Source organism: Bison bison, unplaced genomic scaffold (genome assembly GCF_000754665.1).
Source record: "Bison bison bison isolate TAMUID 2011002044 unplaced genomic scaffold, Bison_UMD1.0 scf7180017864519, whole genome shotgun sequence".
Classification (NCBI taxonomy): domain Eukaryota; kingdom Metazoa; phylum Chordata; class Mammalia; order Artiodactyla; family Bovidae; genus Bison; species Bison bison.
Genome location: NW_011495072.1, coordinates 8,881,074 through 8,901,327, shown reverse-complemented (window position 1 = coordinate 8,901,327; position 20,254 = coordinate 8,881,074). Strand labels below are relative to the sequence as shown.

The following is a 20,254-nucleotide window of genomic DNA, read 5'->3' as shown; positions in this document are numbered from 1 at the left end:
ATGGCGTACTCTAGGGATTCTAGTAATCTTCCCAGCCTTCATTTCTCACTTCATTTTCCCTCTTTCTCTAATGATGATGATGATCTCAGGCATATGGTTATGATCGTTCCCAAACAAAACTCCGTTTAGAAGGGAACCAACATTAGCACTTTGAGACTCAAAGACGTAAGAGAGGACTGAAGAGTAAAGTCCCTCTTTTTTGCTTTGTATTCTTCTGTTTCACCTATCATAAGTCTGCTCCCCTCAAACCTTTGGTACCTGGTGGGCATGAAGTAAATATTAGTTCACACCTTCACACCCTCCCAAGCGCTCCTTCTTTACCGTTATTTCACAGCAGGAGACAGCAACCCCTCTGGCCCTTCCTTTCTCTGGGGAACTACCATTTGAGTGAGAAGGCTCAATCCACCCCTTTCTCCCCAAGATCCCATCATCCAGACCTTCCCTTGTGGGTAAAAAGCAAAGCCACAACTTTGTAGCCCCTGTTCACCTTGCCTTTTGCATCACTAGTGTCTTTCCAATTGGATGGGTTGGGAAATTTGAAGGAGCCACCAGGATTAAAGGGGTGCTAAGTATGCGGTCCTCCTATTCTGGAGAGTGGGACTTGGAATTGTGGAACTAGGTTGGCAAATTGTGGGACTCAATAGGCACTGGGCCCTGCCTGCCTTCCTGGAAGAGGATGCATTTAATGGAGAAGTTTAAAGAAGATATTTGATCCCTGTGTTCCTGGTAGGGTCCTGAAACCAAGACCAGGAGCTTTGGGACTCTTTGGGCCCTTGAAATCATGGATGCGGTTGTACCTGACCCCTTGTTTTCTGGAATATAAATTGATATACTTGGACTGCAAATCAGGGATTCTGACAGGAGCAGGATTCCCTAGGTCAGTCCTGGCACAGTGCACACAGAAGGCTTCAAGTGACTCATTGGGGGCATCAGGGGCAGAGTTACCAGCCTTGGCACGTCTGCTCAGGGAGCAGAGTCTATGCAGGGATTTCATTGATGTACTCAAACCATTTGGAGGAATCTGTTGCTTCTTGCTTTTAAAAAAGTGTCTGTGCCTGATACCCTCCCCTTTCCCACCACATCTCCACAAACAACTTGAATGCTGCCTTGCTGGCAGCTCAGGCCCTGGGAGACAATGTCTGGAGGGTGGCCAGTAGTAGGACTGGAGGTAGGGAAGGCGCTCAACACCCACCTCTCAGCTTCCTTCCCCCTTGCCGCACCCTGACTCTCCACAGTCACAATGAGGGAAGGAGAATCAAGCAGACTTGATGTCCCCAGGAGGGGTGGGGATCCCTGGCAAAGCAGGTTAAGAGAAACTCCCAGGGTACGCAAGACTGGGGTCAGATGTTGCAAAAAGGGACAAGGAGATGAGCCAGGTCAGGAAGACCTGTGGAGACAGAGCAAGTAGAAAAAGACAGAACTTGGAGGCTGGGGTAAAAGCCATGTCATCCAGGATGGAGCAGACGGGGGAGAAAAGTGACTGCGCTCACCTGCAGGGTCTGAGCCCTGGGTCCCCATGACAGCAAAATAGGGGCAGGGAGCTGGCAGGGAGGGGGGCCGGGGCTCCCCAGACAGTGTTAGAATAGAACTGGCCTGAGAAGCCAGTATGGAGATGCCAAAGGAACAAGCCAGGGACCTAGGGCACTGCGCAGCAGCTTGGGAGGGGGTTTGTGATGAGTTTGCTCTCATGAAGGTGACATGGGCCCAACTCCCCTCTCCTGGGGAGTGAACTGAGTGAGATTTGGGCCTGGGTAGGCAACTGAGAGGCTGTGACTGCTGATCTTTTCTAAAGCAAGAGATGCAGGAGCCGGGCTCAGCCCGCTCCGGGGGCTCACTCTGAGGGGTAGAGGTCATGTGGAGAGGAATGGGGAAGAGGAGTTGCTGCCCTGGAGGTATTCACAGTCTGGGGTGACTTACAAAATAAGTCCCATGTTTGGAGGCAGGCACAGATACAGCCTCCAGGGAGGGGTTTGCACAGGAGATGCCCTTTAAACTAGCGTGAAAGATGAATAACAAGTCAGCCAATCTGAGGCAGTGGGTAAGGTAACAACAGGTCAAAGACCTAAAGGCATAAAAAAGCCCAAGCTTGGAACAAAGTGCTCACCTCCCTGGAGCATCAAGTGGGGGGATGAGAAGTGCACAGAAATAAGGCTAAGCAAGTCCGTTGGGGCCTGTAGGGCAGGGCTGGGCCTGTGAACGACCACGGGAGACAGGCCAAGTGAGGATGAAGTCACAGGATCCCAACGCTTCCTTCAGATCCCAGGCAGCGTTTCCTCCCAGCTGTGTGCTCCAGCACCCCCACCTTCCCACCCCACCACACACACACACACCCTGCCCTGTCAGCAGCAGGAGGTGAGGAAGGGGGCTGAGGGAGGCACAGGAGGAAGGGGAGAGCAGCCAGGGGAGTGACGTGCAAAGCGGAGGAAGCAAGAAAACAAAACCTGATTCTTCCCTTGGATGGGGACACCCACCCCCGCAAACCAGGTGCCATCTGCTGTGCCCAAACGCCCTCTCCCTGGCCAGTGGGAGGAACTCGAGGGCAGGACCAAGGGCCCGGGTGGTGGTTGGGAAAAGGCAGAGGTGCAGAGCATGCAGGAGGTTGTTCTGGGCAATGATTTCTGGAACAGGGTGGTTATCTTGAGGGGTGGGCCAAAGAACAGGCAGATGGGGAATGGAATCTGTGGAGAGGAAGCCAGGGAGCGTGGCCACTGTGGCCTGAGACCTGTGGTTCAGAGATCCCGCTCCCTCCTTGGCCCTGGGCCCAGCTTGGCCCACAAGAAGGCCAAGTGGGAGGTACAGTCATGGTCCCTTGTCAGATTATTCTGGCCCCAAGCACTGTGTGGAGGAATAGGTGCCCAAGAAAGTCTCCCTCCCACTTTGTTCCTTGGAGACCTTTCTCTGACCAGTAACAAAGATGCTTTCACAGAGTTATGGGGGCGGAGTGTGGGGTAAGGACACTTAGAGGGCCAGGAAGAAAGAGGAGGACTCCAGTGGGGGACAAGAATGTGGACTCTGTTTTAGGGATGTTGGAGAGACTGACTGAATTGTGATGCCCTTGTGTGCATGTATGTGTGCGTGTCCTGGGCTTGGGGGGTGTATTGAATACATCTGGGGCTTGGTGGTGGTGGGTGGAGGGAAGTGCCGGAACTGATTGAAGGGCACAGGGAGAGGAGCAGGAAATAGGTCCTCTGTCAACCTCAGAGGGAACCTGGGAACGAGGTTTCATCATCCTGTTTGTTTTAAATGCTGGGTAGAGGAGTCAGGGCTTCCCTGGTGGCTCAGTGGTAAAGGATCTAACTGCCAGTGTAGGAGACTCGGGTTTGATCCGTGGATCAGGAAGATCCATCCCCTGGAGAAGAATACCCGCTTCAGTATTCTTGCCTGGGAAATCCCATGGACAGAGGAGGCTGGAGGGCTACAGTCCTTGGGGTCACAAAAGAGTCAGACATGATTTAGCAACTAACAACAACGAGGGGAGTCGGGCATCCTGATAATAGTAGGAAGAGGGGACTGCAGTCTGGGGTCCTGGGCCCCGGCTTTGTTCTCTGCCAGGCCCTTCTAGGCCAGCACCCTTCCCCTGGTGGCACCAGCCTGAGCTTCTCATGATGGGTAGGACTCGAGGAAGCCTCCCTCTCACCCTGTCAGAGGTAGTGGATTCTCGGAAGGTAGCCACAGCCAGGACTGTGAAACCCTCAGCGGGGTGGGGGTAGGGGGGAAGCAGAGCTATGGGCCCAGGCAGGGACTCCGGCAACTAAGGCCTTAAAGAGCACACAGATGGGGGCCTGACTTCCTCAAACCATCAGAACTTGGCGCGTTCACCTCTCTAGTCCTTGCCAGGAATTCGAGGGCCCTGAGGGTTTACAGTGAGGGAGAGCTGGGGTGTGGAGGGGGTGAGTGCACCCTCCAGCTCGGCCTCAGGCAGTGGGGGGTTTTCAGGCACCATTTCTGAGCTCAGCCTGTGCTGGGTACCCACTCTGTACCCAGCCTCCACCCCACCCCAACACACACACACACACGCACACATATCCTTCCACAGAAAAGTGTAAATTGTTTGCTGTTTGGCCAACAGCCCATCTGGGTAACATTTTTACAATGTACAACATGTTTGCACTTAGGTCTTCTCTGATCCTTGCTATAATCCCGTGGGGTAATAGGGCCACAAGAGGAGACCAGGGCTCAGACAAGGCTGTTTCCTATCTTTCAGCTTTTTTACCCTGTTTCACATGGTCATTGCCTGAAGTGAAGGTCGGTCATCTGATACATAGCTGCTCTGCTCAGGGTTCTAGACCTGGAGGTGCCTCACGCCCTCACATCTCCCAGCAGCCCTGCATGATCTCTGTTTCACACTGAGGACAGTGAGGCTCAGGGAGGTCAGGCAACCCCATCTTGCTTACCCAGTGACGAGCTTACCCAGTGACGAGCTTACCCAGTGATGGGCAGACAGTCTCCTAGCCCTGCTCCCCAGAGAGACAGGCTGTGCTTCTGTCTCATGGAGACGCTATAGGAAATGTTGCTGTGACTTGGCAAAGATGAAGGGTCCCCCTTTCTCAGGGATGTGTGGTGGGGACAGAGCTGAACGAGGCCTCTAGTCCTCAGGGCAAGTTTGAGTTCAGATCTCACCCTGAGGGGTGGTGCAGGGGAAGTGCTGGAGGGAGACAGACCTTCTGGGAAAGAAGGGTCCCAGGCCTAAAGAGATGGGAAGACGAAGGAGACCAATCAGCCCTCCGGCCACACCAGCAGGGCCTCTTTTAGCTCCTGCTTGTGGTCAGGGATAACCTATAGACACACTCTGGTCCCAGGGCCACAGAGTGGCCATGTGGGGCCCCGAGCAGATGCCTGAGCCAGTCAGGGGACCCCTACACCTGCCCAGGGAAGTGAGCCAGGTGTGAGGCAGGCCCCATGCCAGGGAGGGTATTAAATGAGTTTCCAACTAATTTGCATGTCCTAATTTCCCATAAAATGAGCCCCAGGGGCAGCATTAAGCTGTCAGTTTCTACTTCCTTCCACTACTGCCACAAGGGCGCACACGGCCCCCCACATTCCTGTATCGCTTAGGCTCCACGCGTTCCCATTTACCTGTCCCCTCACTGTCAGTAAAACACAGTCTCCATCATTTCCCCAGCAGGAGCCCAGAAGGGGAGGGAGAAAGAAAAATAATGGGGCAGCAGGGGGACACAAATGAATCGACCCTAGTCTTTCATCAGCAAAGCACGGGATGGGGTGCGAGCTACATGAGCCCTGTCAAGACCCAGGCGAAATTCCGCCACAGGCAGCCAGCATTCCATTTATTCTCCATGCGTGGATAATGCGGGGAGGACGGGTTTTGTTGTTGTTCCTCTTGACTTGGCTTTGGAGTAAATACGGGCAGTTTGTGGGGCGGTGTGAAAGCTCTAGCCTGCAAGTCAGTTGGAACTGCTTCAATCCCAGCTCTGGCACCTGGACCCTGGGCAAGTCGCTCACCTTCTCTGAGCCTTCTCCGTGTAGAGTCAAGAGTAACAGCAGCCACTTCCTGAATGTGGTCAGAAGGAAATAAGAGCATGAAGATGCCAGTGCCCAGCACTTGTGAATTTGTGGCAGCAAATGTCACTAACTGCTTTGTCCTGGTCCAAGTTACACTGAGTTTTCATTCCCTCGGATCCTTTCTGACTCACTGATGGGTTATGAGTTGCTTCTTCCTGCTGGATCCCTTGAGTCAGGAATACTGGGTCCTTGTCATTGGTCTGTTGTTAGTTCCAACTGCAGTACCTGGCATGGGGAGCTGTTGAAAAAGTTTTGTTCAGTTGGTCTGCATTGCAGTGACTGGTCTACAAAGCAGATGAATGGCCAAGAAGTGACTTGGTTTCCTGTATGATCATAGCTGAATCAGAGCTGGTACCTTCTTGAGTAACTGCTGGGTAGCTTCTGCCCCAGGCTTTCGTGATAGCTCAGATGGTAAAGACAGCTCTGCCTTCAGTGTGGGAGACCTGGGTTCGATCCCTGGGGAGGGAAGATCCTCTGAAGAAAGGAAATGGCTCCCCACTCCAGTATTCTTGCCTGGAGAATTCCAAGGACAGAGGAGCCTGGTGAACTATACAGTCCATGGAGTTGCCAAGAGTCGGACGCGACTGAGCGCCTAAGCACACAGCAAAATTTCTCCTTCACCTAGCAGCCCATTTCTCCCTATCTCAGGACTTAACAAATCAGTAGGTGGAATCTCTACACACACACCACCCTCCACTGCCCAAGGCAGCCACGGCCAATGAGCCTTCACCTAGGTTGGATTTCGGATCTCTGTGGAGACAGAAAGGATGGGTGGGGGCTTGCTCCTTCAGAAGGGGCTGGCTTGGCTGGCAAACTCCAAGGATAAGAGAGGAGAGGACAGAGGTTTTGGATCCAGTCGGCCCTGTTTCGAATTCTGGTTCTTTCATTTGTTGGTAATCTGATATGGGCAGCTTACATGACTCCTGAGAGCCTCCATTGAATGACCAGGTATTAACAATACCTTCTAGGGTTATTTTGAAGTTTGAACTGATGTGCACCACTGCCTGGCAAATAGCCAGCTCTAAAAAAAAAGAGGGGGAGGGAGAGGGAGAAGCACTTTTCCGCTTGTGGCTTCCACCACCCAGAACTATACATCTACCATGTGATTGCGTGGGAATTTGAGGGTGACCCTAACCACCTCCTAAATAGAGCTGTGGGGCTGCTCATGCTAAGCCCCCTCCCTCCATCTCTCCCCTGGGGGTCCAGGATTCAGGAAGAGCCTTTTTTTCCTCCACAGTTTGCTATTAAATGCTCTGAGGGCAGGAAGGCGTCTTGCCTCTAATTGCAGCTGTCACCCCCCACCCCCATCAGGCAGAGGGGAGTTCAGCCAGGAGAAGGCAAAGGAGGAGGAAGGGAGTGCCCTCCTGGGCAGGCTCGGCCCAAACAGGGACCCACATTGTCTTTTCCCAGCCCGTGGGTGTTCCCCACCCGAGTGGGCGGGCCCTGGATCTGGCAGCAGGCTCTCCAGGCCACGTGCCCAGCGAGGCTTTAGGTGCAGCCTCGGTGCTAGAGCGGAGCCGCTGCCCCTCCACCGTGGATTGTTCTGGATGAGCGGAAGATGAAGCCCGAGTGTGCATTTCTTCTTGGCTCACCCTCACCTCGCCGGTGAATTTACAGTTTCCGGTGCCCTGGGTGAGGGTTGTGCCCCGGGAACAGGGTGTTGCGGGAGGAGTATGTGGGGTTCTAGAGCCCAGCATCTGCTCTTTAGTCAGCCACTGCCTGCAGCCCATCCTTGGATGGGATAGCATATCCAGGCTTGCTTCCTCATCTGGAAATTGGGAATATTACCTGCCTTTCTTGCCCATTTACAAGGGAGATCATAGATATGAAAAGGATTCCAAACATTTAGCACGCCATACAAATACTGGCTTTCTTTCCTGTGCTTGTGGAAAGGCGTGGGCTTCCCCATGCACTCCTTATACACACACTCCTTATTCAGCTGTGGCCCAGGGTCTGGAGATGGGGTGAAATCTCAAAGGCAACAGAAGGCGGTGGGGTGGGAATTTGTCACTCTGCTCCCACTCCCAGCAGGGCTGGGCTTCAATATCTGTGCCTGGAGCAGTGCTTTGCCAAGGAAGCACACAAGCCTGGGGACATGAGAAACAAGGTCTTTATTGGCGGCATCTCTGGGGAACCTGAGGCCCCAGTGCCAGATCCATGCAGAATGTTCAAGTGAGGTCTTTGGGGGCAGTGAAGGAATGTCAGACGGATTTCCTGGTCTCCTCCCTCAGGCCCTCCCCTGCTGTTACCTCCAGCCCGGTTGCAACACACACACACACACACACACACACACACACACACTGTCTCTCTCTCTCTCTCTCTCTCTCTCTCTCTGTCTAGGAGCTCTGCCCTCCCCTGCCAGCCAGCGCCTGCTATGGCCTCTCCCAACTACAGGCCTGTCAACCCAGCTCCAGACCCTTTTGCTTCTTCTTCGTCCTTTCTTGCGGGAAGGGACCTCGCCTGGCCTCTTTCCCAGGGGCCCAGCACTGGGACCTGGCCCTTTTGGGTTCAGTCATATTTCTGTCTCTAGGATTCAGACCCAAACAGCTGTGTTAATATCAAAGCCAGAGGGCGAGGATTCCAGGGCCTTGGGGCAGCCGGTGGAAGCATTTTCTCCTCTTCTGGGCTCCGAGGCACCTGGGAAGGGGCAATGTCCAGAGCCCTTGGAGTGGCTCCGCTTCTTGACCTTCTGGGAGCGTCCAGCTCGGGGCTCAGAGGCCGTGGGTGTCACCCAGCCTGGTTTCTCCTTCAGCAGCCGGTCGCGGTCAGGCCTCACGCTACGTAAGAACTTCCTGAAGATGTTTGCTGTCAGGGCGAACCTGCGGCCCAGCTCCCGAGGCTGGCCCCTCCCTCCTTTGGGCTCTCCCGCCTCCCCTGTCTCACCCTTCTCGCCACCCTTCTCCAGTTCTGGCAAGTCCAGCCAGTTGCCCACCAAGTCCGCAAAAACGTTGTCACCTAACACCAGAGGCTGTCGATTCCGGCCCCGGGACATCAACGTGGAGGTCCAGTCATCAGGTTCTGCCAGCTCTGGCCCCTGCTGGGCAGAGGGCTGGGGCTCTGGCAGCGGTGTCCTGGGCGGGGTGGCCAGCTCCCTCCCACACACACTCCTATGCGATGGAAACTTGCCGCTGCTGGTGCTGCCAAGAGAAGCTTGGTTGGAGGGGGAGCAGGCCCCAGGTCTGACAGGACCTCTGCTGCCCTCCCACTGAGGGGGCTCGAGCTGTGTCCGGGGGCTTTCGGGAGAACCTGGGGCAGGACCCCCTCCAGAGATCTCCAGCTGCTCCAGGGCCGTCTGTACCTGCAGGAGCTTCAGTTCTTGCAGCGCCCCCATCATACAGTTCATCTGATCCTGCAAGCCATCACCCACTTCCTTCATGGACATCTGCAGGGGAGAGAGCACAGGGCCCATGAGCCAGGGCAAGGGTTGCTCCCCAAACATACACCTCCAGGGTCACTCCAGCCTGCCGCTGACCCCGCCTCTGTATGGCCTACATAGTGCAGATCAGGACTGGGAGAGGAGGAGTTTTAACACAGATAAGGCTGGATTAAGGAAATAATATTGATGGCAGCTGACTTGCTAAGACAGGCACTGTCCTAAGCTACATATAGGTATACACATATGCATATGTATAAATTAATCAAAATTTAATCTCTCCAACTACCCCATGAAAAGTCAAAGTATTCGTCGCTCAGTCATGTCTGATTCTTTGCGACCCCACGGACTGTAGTCTGCCAGGATCCTCTGTCCACGTGATTCTCCGGGCAAGAATACTGGAGTGGGTTGCCATTTCCTCCTCCGGGGAATCTTCCCAACCCAGGGATTGAATCCAGGTCTCCTGCACTGCAGGCAGATTCTTTATTGTCTGAGCCACCGGGAAGCCCAGTCTATGTGAAAGTGAAATCGTTCAGTCGTGTCCGACTCTTTGCGACCCCATGGACTGTAGCCCACGAGGCTCCTCTGTCCATGGGATTTTTCCAAGCAAGAGTACTGGAGTGGGTTGTCATTTCCTTCTCCAGGGGATCTTCCCAACCCAGGGATCGAACTTGGGTTTCCCGTATTGCAGGCAGACGCTTTACCGTCTGAGCCAGTAGTGACTAATACTGTTCTATTTTACAGATGAGGAAACTGAGGCACATAAGTAACTTGCTCAAGATGACATAGATAGTAAGAGGTGGGGCCGAGATCAGTTTGAGGGTACAAAAACTTCTGTGTCCATCTGTGTCCTCTGTGTCTCTGCCTGCTTCTCTTTAGCCTCCACAAGACGAGGATGACGATGACAATAACAGTTTGTGAGCAGTTACTGTGAACAGGACTTGAGCTAAGTATTTTGTGCACACCATCTCGTTTCATCTTTATATAAGCCCTAGGAAGTTGGTATTATAATTCTCATGTTAACAGATCCATTAACCACAATGCAGTGTGAAGTAACTTGCCTAAGGTCACCCAGCTCATGTTGCTGGGATTCAAACCCAGGACATCTTACTCCCAATGCTAGAGTCCTAACCACCAAGCACCACCTCAGGAGGGCTAGGCAGTGGAAGAGGGTTGAGAGGAATGTTAGGGGAAGAGGATGAGCTCAGAGAGTAGGCCTGGGGTTTCATTTTACTGCTGTTCACATTTGGCTGGTCAGGAGAGAGATAAGGAGCCAGGAAGCTTCTGTTTGCTGAGACCCCTGCCCAGCTCTGGGGCTTCCCAAGGGGCACAGTGGTAAAGAAACTACCTGCTAATGCAGGAGACAAGGGTTCAATCCCTGGATCGGGAAGATCCCCTGGAGAAGGAATGGCAACCCACTCCAGAATTCTTGCCTGGAAGATTCCATGGACAGAGGAGCCTGGTGGGCTGCAGGACATGGAGTCACAAAGGGCTAGACACAACTGAGCAACTGAGCACGCACGCATGCTGCTCAGCTCTGCCCGGCCCTTCTCGCCCTTCCAAACACCTGTTCTCTCTCAGCTGCTCTGACTTAGCTCCAGTGCTCTTCCTGTCTTCTTGGCCCAACTGGCTACACTGCCCTCGCCAAGAGTGGGGACAGGGTCCCCAGCCCCGTTGTGGGTGTCTAAGGCCAGAGCCCCAGGTGCCAGCTGGAAGGGGCTGAGAGACTGACTTGGGTGAGGGCCCACTTTGGAGGCTGGGCAGGGGATGTTGCGTCTGATAACATTCACAAGGTTCCCGTCCCCGGGGCCCAAGCTGCCTTGGTCCTGCCAGCTCCCTCTCCAGATCTGCTCAAGTTACAACAGCAAACCTCATGTGAGGGGACCATCTGTTTCTTAAGCCCCCTGGAGACCCACAGGGATCATTTTACCTCCTGGCCTTGTCCTAAGGCAAAAGGCCCAGCCCATGGGGTGCAGGGCTGGAGGGGCTCAGAGCGGGGGTGCAGAGGCTCTGCAGCACTGATCCTCTTGGGCTTTGGGGTCAGACCCGCTCCTGCCAACTTTGGCTTTGGTAGGGGTTTGGGGCCCTGGCCAGGCTTCCCTGGTGGCCAGGCTCTCCAGAGCCAGCGGTGCTAACAGACAGTGGAAGACTGACCGACCGTCCCTGAAGCCAAGGAGGCCTTGGCTGAGTAAAGAACTTCCCACACTCAGCACCTTGCCCAAGAAAGAGCAAGAAGTGGTGGTCAGGCCTGACAGCCTGGGGTCTGCCAGGCTGCTGGGCAAGCATGCTCCATCTGAGTGGTGGCAGCAGTAGCTAGAGACACAGCCTGTGGTGTGCCCGCATGTGCAGGCAGCCCCTTGCTCTGTCTCCTGCAGCTGCCACCTTCCTGACTCCTTCCTTTGGGGGCAGCTTGGCTACAACTGGAAGACCCAGAGCAGAGTCAGGAGACTCTAAGCCCTGAACCAAACTCCTCAGGGTCCCTTCCTGGCAAACTTCTGCTCTGACTCTTCTATTTTTGTCCCCTCCCTTGTACACTCACCCCAACCTGGAGCCTTGGGGTCAAGTTTGGCTTTTCCACCCCGGCTTCTGTCCCCGGATGCCGCACATCTGTCCTTCTACTCTCTGCAGTGCAGCAGGAGCCTCCTCGCCGGCCTTCTGGCCACCAAACCACAGACATCCAACCCTCAGAAGCATAATCTGCTCCCATATACACCCCAAGCTCTCGTCAGAACCTCTTCCATGATACTTAAAATGCTCACCCCTCTCAGAACTGCCCCAGCTCTTCTGTGCATGTAAGTGGTGTGTCGTTCATGAAACATTCATTGAGCATCTACTTCTTGGGGGCAGAGACTGAGGTCTGCACATCAGTGTGTTACCCCAGAACCCAGCCAGCACCACTGCACTTGCTACATATCCATAAAATGGACACAGAGTACCCCGAAGTCACCCCTCCTGGACTGCTTGCTGTCCTCTGACGATCAGTCACTACCCAGGGAGAAAGAGTCAGGGACGCTTCTCAAGGTTTCATTTCACCAAGAGGCACGGAGTCGGAGCTCGCAGGTTTCCTTCCAGAAGGCTGAACACAATCCAGATCAGAGGCGGTGGGAGGAATGAAATGACCCCATTCAATTTCTTCCAGTATGGAAAAATCCTTAAGAAATAACTCTGACATTTTGTACCTTTTTTTCCAGTGACAATGAATGTGTGGGTAATGTATGAACTCAGGGCTGCCCATTAAAAAGAGGCCCCATTTAAGTAAATAAGAGCTGAAGTTACAGCCCTATGGAAAATGATAGTGTTCTGGTTAAGATCTTGGGTACTGGAGACAGACAGAACAGGGTTCAAATCCCAGCTCTGCCATGTAATCTGGGAAGGCTCTTTAAAGTCTGTCTTTTAATTTCTGAGCTCCTTCCTGGCCCAGCTTTGAACAGATGACATGATGTAATGTGTGTTTGTATGTGGCTGTTTTCTTAGTTTAAGACTTCCCAAGAACTTCCGCCCATTTCTTCCTCAGTGAACCTTAACACAGAGTAGGGACAAAATTCTGTCCATCTAACTGGCCCAATCAGGGAGAAACATCTTGTCCGGTCCCTTCTCCCACCCTGGCCCCACACAGAGGAAGGAGAGGGGAAGGAAAAGGAAGCCTCAGCACCTCCCTGCCCACTGTCCAGCCGGATTCAGTCAGCTGGGCATGGAACGCTGACACTGGAGGGCAAGAGGCAGCTGTCAGGGGGCTGAGAATGGAAGAAAGAAGGCCGAGTCTGGGAAACAGGGAGGCCAGGGGGTGTTGGGGAGGTCAGAGCATCCGCTGGGGCCTGACTGGGAGGTGAGCTGCCGTTCCCTGCAGCCCCAGGGGAGTGATGTCACCCAAGCAAAAAGAGCCAGAGGGCAGGCTGCTGTCTTCCCCAGAGCGTGGGACATGATCAGATCCCAGGGTGTCTCTTGCCGAAGAGCGACAAGAGAGAGCGGTGCTGGGTGGCTGTAAAGGAAAGGGGCCGAGTCTGAGAGAATCCTGAGCTAGAAATGAACAGTCAGTCCCCATCTCCAGGCTGCAGGTGCTGAGCTCCTCTCTGGCCTTCCATTGCCGAATCACACCCGACTTCCCCAGGGCTCAGCCAAAGAAGTCACATGCATGTGTGGACCCAGTCGTGCCCAACTCTTTGTGACCCCTTGGACTGTAGCCCGCCAGGCTCCTCTGTCCATGGGATTCTCCAGGCAAGAGTACTGAAGTGGGGTGCCATTTCCTCCTCCAGGGGATCTTTCTGACCCAGGGATCAAACCTGGGTCTCTTGCATTTCCTGCATTGGCAGGCGGATTCTTTACCACTATGACACCCTGGGAACCCCTGGAAAAGTTGCAAGAGGGTCTAATTAGTTCTGATTGGTGGGAATGGCTTGAGTGGGAATGGCTCTAACAATCACTATTCTCTTTCTCCACCCCAGCTCACACACACTCATACATGCCTATACACACGTGTATGCACACGTGCACAGAGGTAGCCTGCTCCCCCACCCGGCACAATACCCATGACAAGTGTATCCTGTGTGAATCCTTTCTGAGAAAGGTCTCACCGCCTCCTCGAGTCCATACCACCCCACAGTCCATCTCCCGTCCCCAGCACTTCCTCTAAAAATTTCTTTCTTGTCAAACTTTAGTCTCTCCCGCTGCAGTCTAAACTGGCCCTGGCTTCCTCCCTGTGTCAGAGCTGGATGCCTGCAGGGAACCCCAGTGTGTGCAAGGAGCCCCATGCTGTCCTGTGGGGACCTGGGTGCTCCAGCTGACTGACTCGGCCACTCAACATGACGTGGACTCACCAACCTTCTGTGCTTTGGTCTGAGTGTAAAATGATAACCCCTCACGTGCGTGCAGCACTTGCTCTGTCTTCTATGTGACCGTGACCACAATTACTAGGAGGCTGTCGAGGCAGGTGGTGTTACCCCCACCTAACGGATTAGGAAACTTGGGATCTGGGAGGTTTGTTTTCTCCCTCAGTGTTTGCCCGAACACAATCCCCTAGACTTTACGTCATGATTTCATCATATCTATAAATGACCTAGGCTCCTATTTAATACTTTAATCTGTTCATGTGAATAAATGTTTTTATATGGAAATTTATATGAAACGTATATCACTTTCCATAAATAGATGGTAACACTTCCTCTATTTAAAACTAAGTTTTTCATCTGAGTATCTCCTGATTATCTTGACCACCTCCAGTGGAAACACTGCTCCATAGACTGAGGTTCCGAGGTGGATTAGGGGGAGGACTGGGATGCCACGCCCGGCCTGAGCTTTCCATGTCATCATAATCCCTGAGTTTGCAGCCTCGTGGGATTGTTGTGAGAAGAAACCAGGACTGTCAGTGTGATATGTGAGGGCAATTTTATCATCATACAGGGAGGAAGAGCATGAAGTCTTGGAGGGACTCCAAGACCCAATTCAGTTCATTTTCACGGAAGGCATCTCTTTACTGACTCATCTGAAAGGGGAAAAGAGGAACTGCCTGCCTGGGGCTGAAGGGGAAGATGCTGCTGGGAGGCCAGACCCCACCGTCCCGGCCCTCCAGCCCCGAGCGCTCAATGCGGTAGTGTGGTGTCAGCTGTCCATGGACAGCTCCCCCCACTCCTTGGCACTTGCTGGGCCTTTTGTGGTGTGGGAGGAGTGAGGATGGGAAAATGTGACACCAGCATCCTCGGCAACCTTCCCAAGCCCTCTCCTAGGCCCCTGACTGATCCCACAGCTGTGCCCTGCATCTATCCATCTCACGCCCTCTCCCAGCTCAGCCAGAATCCTTTGACACAGGCTCCAGCTCTGCCCATAGACCTGGCAGTGTGCCCTGCTTCGCTCCCCCCACCCCCATTACTCACAAGATCCCCACACAGTTCCTTTCAACCCCTCTGGAAGCTAGAAGAGGGTTCAGGGCCGGAAACGGGAAAAGCCCCACTTTTGCCAAGTGGCCCATTCTGCAGCTCAGTGAATAGGGACCTTCACAACCCCCTGCTCTTGGCTGGAACTCTCAACAGGAAGGTAAAGCAGAAACTGTGCCAAGAGCTGGAGGAGGGACGGGTGTGAAATGCATGAGCCCACTTTCCAAATGAACAATCTACTGGGGGGCCATGTGCCTGGGCAAGAGGCAGACAGACTGAGAGACGAGCCAGTCTCGCCCCTGTAGGGAGCTCAGCTCCCAGCCTCACTTTTCCCCTGTCCAGCTTTAGCCCCTCTCCACTGCAGCCAATCAACCCAATTCCTTGGGCATCCAAGGAAACCCAAAAAGCTATCTTCCTTTTCTCCTTTCTGGTTTGGGTCTTCATACTCTACTGCGTGGTCTTGTAGTAACCTTCTAACTTATCTTCCTGCCTCAATTTCCTCCCTCTCCTGCCATTTCCACCCCCTACCACCTCCTAGATCCCAAGGTACATCTCTAATTACTCTAATCATGCTGCTCTGTAACACATATGGAAAAGATCAGACCCTTTAGCACGGCATTCAACCCCCCGACCCCTACCACCACTACCACAGTCTGCTCTCAACAGCCCTTTCAGCCCTGTTGCCTTTACTTCTCTACATATACCCTATTTTCTAGCCAAACTCATGTGAGTCTTCAAACCTCCCCTTTAGACAGTCTTCAAACACCCCTATGCTTTCCATCTCTGCATCTTTTGGTCACATCACTTCATCCTCTGCCTGAAATGCTGTTTTTTCTCCTGTTCCTGTCCCTATTTGTCCCTCAAGGTCTGATTCAAATGTCACCTCTTCCATGAAGCCTTCCCTGATCCACTAGCTGGAGGGACTCTCTCTCTCTCAGAGCACTGAATGCATGCCTCTCATCAAGCACGTATCCTCTATTTCTGTGCAAGAGATCTGCATGCATATGCTAGCTCTGAGTGTGAGATCTGCAGCCAGACTGGCTGGGTTTGAGTCCTAGCTCTGCCACGTATCAGCCCTATACTGTGGCCAAGTCACTTCACCTCTCCATGTCTCATTTATCGAATGGGAATAACAGAACTCCAACTTCTCAGGGTTGCTCTGGCAACTGACATAATACATGAGCTATCTGGCATATTATATCAAAAATTGTGAATCGATATTAACAGTTGATAATTATATTAACAGTAACCTCATATATGCAGATGACACCACCCTTATGGCAGAAAGTGAAAGTGGAGAGTGAAAAAGTTGGCTTAAAGCTCAACATTCAGAAAACGAAGATCATGGCATCTGGTCCCATCACTTCATGGGAAATAGATGGGGAAACCGTGGAAACAGTGTCAGACTTTATTTTTTGGGGCTCCAAAATCACTGCAGATGGTGACTGCAGCCATGAAATTAAAAGACGCTCACTCCTTGGAAGAAAAGTTATGACCAACCTAGATAGCATATTGAAAAGCAGAAACATTACTTTGCCAACAAAGGTCCGTCTAGTCAAGGCTATGGTTTTTCCAGTGGTCATGTATGGATATGAGAGTTGGACTGTGAAGAAAGCTGAGTGCTGAAGAATTGATGCTTTTGACCTGTGGTGTTGGAGAAGACTCTTGAGAGTCCCTTGGACTGCAAGGAGATCCAACCAGTCCATTCTGAAGGAGATCAGCCCTGGGATTTCTTTGGAAGGAATGATGCTAAAACTGAAACTCCAGTACTTTGGCCACCTCATGCAAAGATCTGACTCATTGGAAAAGACTCTGATGCTGGGAGGGATTGGGGGCAGGAGGAGAAGGGGACGACAGAGGATGAGATGGCTGGATGGCATCACTGACTCGATGGACATGAGTTTGAGTGAACTCCAGGAGTTGGTGATGGACAGAGAGGCCTGGCATGCTGGGATTCATGGGGTCACAAAGAGTCGGACACGACTGAGTGACTGAACTGAATATGTTATTATTATCACTCCTATTAAACTCTAAGTTCTCAGAAGGCAAGATCAGTGTCTGTTTATATTTGTAGCCACATTACTAGTGCCTGGCAAAGTACTTTAAACATAGTATGAACTCAGTAAGTGTGTTCTGAGAATGAAAGACACATGCACACCAGTCTGATTAGTTCATCACTGTGAGTTTACCAAGTGCCTACAACACATCAGGTACTGTGTTATATGCTAGGGACATACAGTTGGGGAGGCACTTGACATAATCTTCACAGTAGCTGTATGCAGTAGGTATACTGTTTTTATTTTTATCATTATTTTATCTTAATTCCTTGGGATCTTAATTCCTTGACCAGGGATTGAATGCATACCCACTGCAGTGGAAGCACAAAGTTTTAACCACTGGACCACAGAGAAGTCCCTAAAGTAGGTATTTTTTAAAATAAAAGAAATTTTACAGATGAGAAAGCCAAGGCACAGAGATGTCAAGTAATCTTCTAGGGTCACACAGAGCCAGGATTTGAGTTCAGTTGGACCTGGAGACCCCAAACCCTGTGCTCCACGCTCTTCCCACTGAGCACACCACCCCACATAATCTAGTCCAAAGTCGTCTCACCCTAGATCTAACCATCAAGGGCGATCACACTATGAGATCCTTTGCAGAAACTGTTTTCTGCCTCAGGAAGTTTGCTCTTTTGCCTCAAGGGCTGAAGGCTGTTCCTAAATGTATCTGCTCTATCACCTTCTTATCTCCTCCTTATTCTGCCTTTACGCTCTGGTCCTCCTCCATGTACCAGAACCTCCTAAACTTGTGGCCGCTAGTGGCCAAACAACTGTCTTCTAGGAACAGGTTTTCCTAGAAGGACTTTTCTGGCCCGAGAGTCGTCTCCCTGCTGCTTCGCCATGCTTTGGCTAGGACTGACATTCCAGAAGCTGACTTTATCAACTTCCTCCTCCTCTTCCAGGAAGTCTTCCCAGCCTGACTATACTTGACTCGCCCATTATGCACTCTATTTGCTCTTCTACACTGATCTGAACTCATGAGCGACACCCTGTGAGCATCTTTTATCTGCTTCCTCTGTGTGCCTGTGTCTACCCCATTTGTTGGATGCCCTCAAGGGAGCAGCGTATAAGGAACAGCTGGTTTCAAGGCCCGTGTTCAGGCAGGGCCTCTCTTTGGCTGCTGGAGTGGGGAGAGATATATTCCCTACTGAATAGTTACAGCCTGACCCTCTCATCCTAATGAAGAAGTGTGTCAGCTGCTGCTACTCTCCTGCTACATTTCAGCCCTGAAACCAGATCCCCATCCTCTTCCGAACAGGGGGAAAGGGATAGTCCTCTGGACATCAACCTAACTAAGCCAGGATCCCCCAGTCCTCAGCCTCCCTCCAGTGCTCACTTGTTACAATGCAAATTTTCTGCCTCAGAAAATTTGGAAATTCTGCTACTTCAGTTTTGCAGAAACAGACTCTTCTTGTCTAGATCTTCCGGGCCAAGGGCAGGGCCAGGATGCAAGAGAGGAGCTCAGAACAGCCTCGACAAAGATAATTTCACAATTTATTCTTCATGTTTCCTTTTCCAGCAGCTTTAACCCACAGCATCTTTAGGACATATGTTTCTTAAAGGGGATTTAATGGCATAAATGAATGTAGAACTTGACCAGTATTACGTGAGTGCCATTCTTGGGCACACACTAAGTTAAGGCAAAGCCAAGCAACACACAGTCCCTCCTGGATGGGAGGGGAAGATTCTGTCTGAGATGAACACACACTTTAAGCTCATCACACATACTAACTATAAGCCTTTCCTGCGCCATCACAGACCTTCCTAACCCAGCCACGACCCAGCTGCATTGAATTCAAACCCCCAAATCCTTAGAGGAGCCAAAAGGCTGAGCCTGAGCTAACAGCTTCATTTTCTCCTTCACTCCCATTGGGAAAACAGAGGAACTGCAATTTGGCTTTGTTACCTAAGCCCTGGGCTGAGGCGTCAGGGAGTGAACAAGACTCTGATAGCTCTGCCTGTCACTCTGCTTGGTCTCCTTTCTGGGCAAACTGGCACTGGGGAGGGGGCGGAACACCACGGGTGGAGGAGGGTGCAGAGCTCTCCCATCTGAGTGTCATTCTGGGCCCCAGGCCAGGCATTTGGCTTTCTCTCCAAGAGAGGCAAAGGCTGAAGCTGCTCAGACAAAGGGCCAAATGAAAGCTAATGGGGAGTTGGGTGACTTTAGCCTCTCCCCTTCCTCCTCCCGGAGACTGGGGCTCAAGTCCTTGGCAGGAGAGGGTGCAAATCAAGACCTGGAGCTCAGCTCTGTTCAGATTCCTGTTGCCTCTTTTATTCTCCTGGCATCCACAGGCTGTCTTCCTCCCCTCACCACCTCCCACCTAGGGTGCTGTAAAAAATGCAAATCAGTGGGATTTTAAAATTCAAGCCCATGCCAGGAACACCCACAAACCCTCTATTAAGGCAGATCCTGAGGTGGGTGGTGTGGTCCCAGATTCCAAGCAAAAAAGAGAGGATTCTGCTAGATTCTTTTCTTGACTTGAGTCTTGGACTTCAGACATCCTCTTGATGATCTTGACCTTTCTCTCTGGTACTGGACAAATGAATGGGAAAAGTCAGAACTGTGTATGTGTGGGCTGGGACCAGCCATTCCAAACTGACATGGAAAGCATGAGAAAATGAACATGAGAAAGGACATGATGGAGACTCTTCTGTCCCTCATCTAAGAAGCAATCCTCTGGGTAAAGTTCCCATCCGAGTGTCAGCACAAAAAGGGCTTCAGGAGGAAGTCCCAGAGAAATGGAGTGGGACAGACAGAGTGCCTGGGCCACTTGACCATGAAGAATCAAAAGGGACCCCCTCCTACCCAAGCTGGCCCCTGATACAACTGCCAAGCTCCCTCCTCAGTGTGGAGAGTGGGAGAGGCTGTCCTGGACTCTGGAGAGTACGAGCTGACACTTTCTGGATCCAGGTCTGTTGTCGTGAGCCTGGATGACCCTGGCTCTGAAGAGTAAGAAGAAAAGGGACGGGAGAAAAGAGACCGAAAAAAGGTCGACTCCAAGAGAAACGGACTAAAAGGGACAAAAAGAGACGGAGGCAAAGCCCCCGGAGAGCCTGCTTGACAGGGAGGGCGTGGGGGCCCAGGTGCGGGGACGTCTGTAATATCTATCTGAATTCTGGTGGTGGAAAGAACAAGAGAGGTGGCAGGTGTGAGGGGGTGGGATAGAAAGTCGGTGAGAAGCAACGTGCCGCCCCACAACGGAGTTTCAGCGGGGCGCCCCTCTCCCCACTTGCGCGATTTCCATCCCCGCTCTCCACTCCCCCAGACGGTGCCACTTCTCCCAGCCCCCGCAGCCAGTCCTCTGCACGCTCGCTCCGCACTCCCCAGGCCCAGACCTGACATCTGGCTGGGCCTCCGCTCTCCCGCTCGCGAGCTGCCAGGCGGCGCCCCTCCTCCCGCGCCGGGCCCTCCCCCGCGGGTCCAGCTGCCAGCCCCC

General features: G+C 52.5%; 1 protein-coding gene across 1 annotated transcript in view; it reads right to left on the bottom strand.

Moving 5' to 3' along the window:
* Positions 1-7,613: 7,613 nt before the first annotated feature.
* The window catches only part of FAM212B (family with sequence similarity 212, member B), a 13,317-nt gene continuing 676 nt past the window's right edge, over positions 7,614-20,254 (bottom strand). The window contains exon 2 of the mRNA XM_010830819.1: positions 7,614-8,902. Within this exon, the coding sequence (XP_010829121.1) occupies positions 8,054-8,902 (849 nt within the window). The 3' untranslated portion in view covers positions 7,614-8,053. The remainder of the gene's footprint in view (positions 8,903-20,254) is intronic.